The sequence below is a fragment of the Hevea brasiliensis genome, chromosome 8, assembly GCF_030052815.1.
Source record: "Hevea brasiliensis isolate MT/VB/25A 57/8 chromosome 8, ASM3005281v1, whole genome shotgun sequence".
Taxonomy (NCBI): domain Eukaryota; kingdom Viridiplantae; phylum Streptophyta; class Magnoliopsida; order Malpighiales; family Euphorbiaceae; genus Hevea; species Hevea brasiliensis.
The window spans coordinates 97273788-97280082 of record NC_079500.1 but is presented as its reverse complement, the minus strand read 5'-3'; the positions used below and the strand labels follow the sequence as shown (position 1 = coordinate 97280082).

The following is a 6295-nucleotide window of genomic DNA, read 5'->3' as shown; positions in this document are numbered from 1 at the left end:
AGTGACCTCAGTTCAAGTTTGTGAGTAAAATATTAATTTTAATTGTAATTTCGATACTATTATATGTTCAAGCATGCCCATGCATCACTTATAAATATGTATCTATGTAGTTAAATACTAGGCACGTTTTATATTGCATTCATAATTGTTGAAGTGCCATGGATGTTGTTTGTGGTAATTTGAAGCAGTGTGTGTGCGTAGCGTGCGTGTGGTATGGTATTGGATATGGACAGGACGGATAGACACGACTTGAGAGACACTCGCTGTGACCTCGCATTTGGTTTATTAAGCGAAAGTCCGGCTTGAGAGACACTCGCTGGCAGAGGTTGGATTAAGAGGGCTGTATAGGGTATCAGCTCTCATATATGTATTGTTTGATAGTGTTGGGTGTGTGAGTGCTCCAAATTGCCTTTTTGCTGTTATGATATGAAAATTATGACGATGTTGCATTTCACTCCACAGGGTGCATCAGCTTTAGATAGTTATAGAGATTATGATTAAAATTGGTATTTTACTCTCTGAGTTGAACGCTCACTCCTGTTCATCTATTTTTCCAGGCTACAGGAGGATTATTTGTTGTGGCTAATCTGCTCTTCTTCTTCGCATGTCCATTAATAGTATTTAATTTATTTTGTACAATTGAGTTAAATTTTAAACTCCGCATGTGTTAGAAGCACTTATTTTTATTTTGAGCCTGTATTATAAAAGTTATGTTGGACTTCTAAAATTATTAATAGTATGCATGGTGGGATTGGATGAGGGAGCTGAGCTCCTATTTGAGTTATGACATTTTGATTATGTGGAGAGTGAGCTGAGCTTCCCAATTTATTATATATTGTGTTTACAAGTCGGGCAAGTCAAAAACTCCCCGTTGAATGGTTCATTTTATGGTTGGACTTTGTCCGGTTGAATTCTTGAAATTGAGTCCAAATGGGCCTTAGAGTTGGGTTGAGGAATAGTTAGGCTTACTACGAGCCTCGGGGGCTTTAGGCTGGCTCAGATCCCAGTGTCGGTCCGGCCCATAGGTTGGGTCATGACAACTTCACACACATAAATTTGAATATATTTTTCTTAATCAGTGAAAATGTCTACAAATTAACGCTATTATTTAGTATTATTGAATAATTTCATATATTTAAATTGTAAAAATACCAATATTTTTACAATTTAATATAATTAAGAAAGTAATTTATATAAATATCTATATAATATATATAAAGTAACAAATGGTTATAATTTATATTTTCTTATTAATGCTATTTAAAAATTAATTTAAGATAATAACGCAAATAAGTAATTAATTAATTTTAGAAGTAGAAAAAGAATCCCATATCATATAGACGGGAGAAAGATCGGTAAATAACCCATTCTAGAAACAACTTATCATTTCTATTTTATAATTAACTCATGAGATTGTATGTTTTAATTATAATAAAGCCAAATGATTAGAAAAATCTCCTACCATGATTTTCAATTTTAGTTAAAATAGTTAATTTTATTATTTTAATTTTAGTGATTAAGTTATTAAAATATATTTTATTAAAAAAATCTTTATTTTTCAAAAAAATATTTTTATTTATTAAAAAATAATTCAATTTAAAATTTTTTTTAGCACAATTAATTCTAACTGCAGCTCGAATTTGATACTTTACGAATTACAATCTCGAAAGCAACTCTAATATCACAAAGTTAAATTCTCTTTTTTTATATATAAATAAATTAATTATTAAAATTAAAAAATTAATTTCAAAATTTAATGATTAAATTAATAAAATTAAATTTTCTACTAATACTAAATTGCTTATAATTTTTTTTAATAATTTAGCCTAAACAATTAAAAATTCACATTTTCATTCATTTAAATATTTATGTGTTTTCATACTTTTACTTTTAATTTTATCAATTTTTTTAAATTTTACACTATTCACAATTTTATCTTAAAAAAATTTAATTAATTGTAATTAGAATATATAAGAAACTAATTCATAGTTTCTTTTTATTATTTATGATTATTAATATGAGTGCATTTAATATAAGTTTATCCTCATATGAAAATGATTTTAATAATTATTAAATTAAATATTTATATCGAAATTTATGTAAAATTGAATAAAGTGTATATAATAAACGCATGAATTTATATACAAATATTTAATATGATAGTTATTAAGCCCAACTTGATATGAATTCAAGCTTTCCATTGCCACACGCCATTAACATTAAATGAAATTCTACTTTCAAAAGGAAAAATGGGTACAAAATACTTTCATTGAAATCAAAATTCAAACCCATGCATATGCATCAAAATACCTAGTGAAATCAAGCCATGTAAGCTATGCAATCTCATCACTATAAATATTATATTCTTATAATTATATTTAAGTATTAATCATACCTGAACCCCAACCAGTGTTCACATGCTTCTCCATCAATGGCTAAGCTAGTTTTCCACGTTCTTTGTTGTTGCAATACTCATAATATACTCAATTTCTTCGACAACCTCTTTCATGGAAGGCCTATTTTGTCTCTTTTCCTCCAAACAACCCAAAGCCAAAAACCCCAACGCCTTCATTGTCTCAAGCTCTATAGTAGTCGCTTTCTCTTTTAACAAGGGGTCAACCATATCCATTATTCTCTCCTCATCCATCATTCTTTGTGCATAAACTGCCAAGTTCACATCATCTTCTCCTCTATTAAAATCTATTGCTTTCATAGAAGTCAAAATCTCCAACAACACAACCCCAAAACTATAAACATCACTCTTATCAGTTAATTGATATTTCCTGTAGTACTCAGGATCTAGATAACCAAGAGTACCTTGGGCACAAGTTGAGATGTGACTCAAGTCACTATGAGCTAATCTTGATAACCCAAAATCCGAAACCTTAGCATTTAATTTCTCATCGAGAAGTATATTGCTAGACTTCACATCTCGATGATAAATTGGAGGAACAGCTGAGAAATGGAGGTAAGAAAGACCCTCAGCAGTGTCATGAGCAATTCGGAGACGCTGTGTCCAAGATAGTTGTCCTCGTCCACCAGGTTTTAGACCTTGTAATTGATCAAGAAGAGTTCCATTTTGAATATACTCATAAACCAAGATGGGTTGCTCAAGCTCAACACAGCAACCGAGCAAGCATACAAGGCTTCTGTGATTGACTTGGCATAGAATTCGGACCTCATTGAGAACTTGATCAGTGCCTTTGGTGTTTCCAAGCTTGGCACACTTGATAGCTACAACAGTACCATCATCAAGAATGCCTTTATAGACTTCACCATAGCCGCCAGCACCTAAAAGGTGGTCCTTAGAGAAACTATTTGTTGCTCTCTTTATTTCTCTGCCTGTAAAGAGTTTTGCTGCTCTAGTTCCTCCGGCATTTAAGATTTCTTCACGTTCCCTAGCCAGACGTTCTCTAGCTTCTTTAATGCGCTTGTGGCGTTTGTATAAGAGGATGGCAATGGTACCTAGCAAGATTGCTACACCTAGGCCAGAGGTCAAACCTGCACAAATATTTAGTTTTATTAGAACTTAAGAGCACAAGAGGAATAAGCTCTTAACCAGTAGCAGTTAACATTAGTTCTCTCCAAATTCAACAGATACAGCAAGAAGAGATATATAATTCCTAAATAAATATGGGATTAATAAATGAATGTAAAAGTTGGCATTCAAGGGAATAAAGAGGATAAATAACAATGAATTATAGAATGGAAAGTCAGAATGAAATAAAAAAATAAAATAAAATAAAAGTATGTAATCAGTTTTTTCATTCAAATATGCAAACACACATCTAAGGCTCAGGAACAAGACAGGTTGATTGATAAAATTATGATAATTGTACTAAGTCGCACCAATCTATATAAGCCCATGCATGTGAGAGCCTGTAGCCATTTTGACTCAAAGAGAGAAATATATATATATATATATATATATAAAAACTATTTTCCAACTAGCATACCCTGCATTCCAAAGTCCAAACCTAGAACGTAGACTTTGTGTTACTCTATGGGCGGTACAATTTTTCTGACTTTTTTTTTTTAGGTGAGATTTTCTTGATATTTTACTCTTGGATGGGTAATAGGATATTAGAATATTAATGGTACCAATAATCTCAACAAACTACAAATAATTATAGCACAATTGAAACTTTACAAACTAGAATTGTACAATTGATACACAGTGAAAAGTCGACTCAAATGGTGTTCCATAAAGAAAAATCTATTTCACATATGGTGTATGAACCACCCTATGATCCAAAAATAGACAATATATATCCAAGTTTGTGTTCTTATTTCAGCAGCTACAGGAACATAGTTAGTAGCAAGCAAAATGAATTTACAGCTTCTCTTCAATTTAATTATCAACCATATTTAAAAAAAAATATTAAGTCTTAATTTTAATCAAAACTAAACTTGATTTCTAGAAAGGGTAAAACCTACTTCTACACCATTTCAATAACACACACTCATTTGGCAAGGCTTTCTCTTTCGAGGCTAACTTAAGCTCCACAAAACAATAGAAAATGAACTATTTAGGATCTATTTAATATTACTGTTAAATATTACTGTTAGGATTGTTATTGAAAAAAAATATTTTTTTTTAAATATATTAATTAAAAAATATTAAAAAATAATTTAAAATTAAATTTATTAAATTTTAATCATTATAATACTATAATAATTAAACAATTTTTTAATAATATCTAAAATAATTAAAAAAAAAAAAAAGTAACCATAACATCAAACAGACACTTAATCTTCACATAATAACACATTCTAAATAACCCAAATTTCATTAGGATATAAATCTAAATTCCCATCTTATTTATTATATTTAATTCTTATTCTTATTTTTTGGAGAAACACCTCAAAATAATGGACTCTTACTCAATTCTTTGCAAGAGTGCAAATTAATCTACTCAATTCAAAAGGGTTGATCTAGTGAATTACCAGCTATAAGTGCAGTCTTCGATGATCCCCCACAGCCTTCAGGATTTTGACACGTCGCATCTACAAAATGCGATGTCCATATGTCAGCCAATGAAAACCTTACACATTTCAGTACAAAAACATTAGTTCAAGCCTCAACGCGACTACTTACTTTCAGCACAAATCCCTTGAATTGGATCCCATCGAAGCCCACCATTACAGAAACACCTCCTGACCCCAGCCGTGTTCGGGTCAGGCCCACAAGTCGAGTTTCCATCGCAACCGGCCTGAGACCCACACAGCGGTTCCTGAGGTAGTACCCATTGGATAGCAACTCCTGGGCTCGGCCACCTATTCACTGGCAAACTCGGGTCCAAGTTAACAAAACTCGTGTAGGCCATACACCCAGCCTCTCTAACCCGGATCATATACGATGTCGTGCCACCGCCAGCCTTGAAAGTACAACAGATCGACGCATCCTGACACGGCGACGCTAATCCAGCGTCGTTAACGTACAATTGGCACAAGCTGTTCGCCGAGCAATTCAACGGTGAACTTAGCAACGAGTCCGTACAGTTCAAGAACATAACAGTATTATCACCGGTGATGTTGAAAGGGAGTGAGCTGTTCATCTGGATGCCTTGGTGGACAAAATCGGACGTGACGCAAGTGTTTGGTAAGAGACTTGCAGGCCGTATCACGAGCCGTTGAATTGAAGGGTTGATGGAACTGATTGGATACGAGTTATTAAGCGTGTCAAACATGAGTGTACCAGCGTCACACCGGATCTTATACGATTGGTCGCCGCAACTAGACCCCGTGCTGAATGGGTAGGGGACTGGGGTAGAGCCACAGTTGGGACACCGAGTAGCGGAGAAGGCAGGCATGGGGCATGTTAGCAGCAGCGCCGCCGTAAAGAGGAGGGGGAGGAGGAGGTTTGGTAGTGGCCTCATCGTGGCTTGAGGTTTTGGGGAAATGAAGTGCCGGAGATCGAGAGTTGGTGCCACGAAGAAGACAGCGTTTGTTAATTTATTGGAGTGGCGATTTTGGGCAGATTTTAGAAGATTCTTATGGTGCAAATTTCTGATGTGGGCAGCCAACTTCGTGTTTTGACTTTTGTATTATTAAATTATTTATATAATTTATTCTAGCTAATGCTTTCCAGGTAAATTTATTAATTTTTAGTATTTAAATATTTAATATATTTATATTTATAATTAATATTAATTAATTATATTGAAAAATTATAAATTTAATATTAATACATCTTATTATTTTTTATTTTTATATTTAAAATTAGTTGTAAAAATTTTAAGAAGCTCTTGAAAAATTTAGTCTATTTTGAGAGAATTTTTTATTTATTATCAGG

General features: G+C 32.8%; 1 protein-coding gene across 1 annotated transcript; it reads right to left on the bottom strand.

Annotated features, from left to right (window-relative positions):
• Positions 1 to 2235: 2235 nt before the first annotated feature.
• Positions 2236 to 6006, bottom strand: LOC110644031 (wall-associated receptor kinase-like 20). The gene is made up of 3 exons (XM_021796632.2): positions 5099 to 6006; positions 4948 to 5007; positions 2236 to 3501 (listed from the first exon to the last, which is right to left on the bottom strand). Exons 1-3 carry the CDS (start codon positions 5877 to 5879, stop codon positions 2441 to 2443), a joined length of 1902 nt encoding a protein of 633 aa, XP_021652324.2. The 5' UTR covers positions 5880 to 6006; the 3' UTR covers positions 2236 to 2440.
• Between the last annotated feature and the right edge of the window lie 289 nt (positions 6007 to 6295).

What these genes read in the sequence shown, in the direction of transcription:
- LOC110644031 (XM_021796632.2), bottom strand. Translation starts at nt 5,879, where the DNA reads ATGAGGCCACTACCAAACCTCCTCCTCCCCCTCCTCTTTACGGCGGCG. An exon ending in TCAAGGGATTTGTGCTGAAA is followed by an intron (nt 5,008 to 5,098) that starts GTAAGTAGTCGC and finishes CGCATTTTGTAG; the next exon opens with ATGCGACGTGTCAAAATCCT. An exon ending in GAAGACTGCACTTATAGCTG is followed by an intron (nt 3,502 to 4,947) that starts GTAATTCACTAG and finishes ATATTTGTGCAG; the next exon opens with GTTTGACCTCTGGCCTAGGT.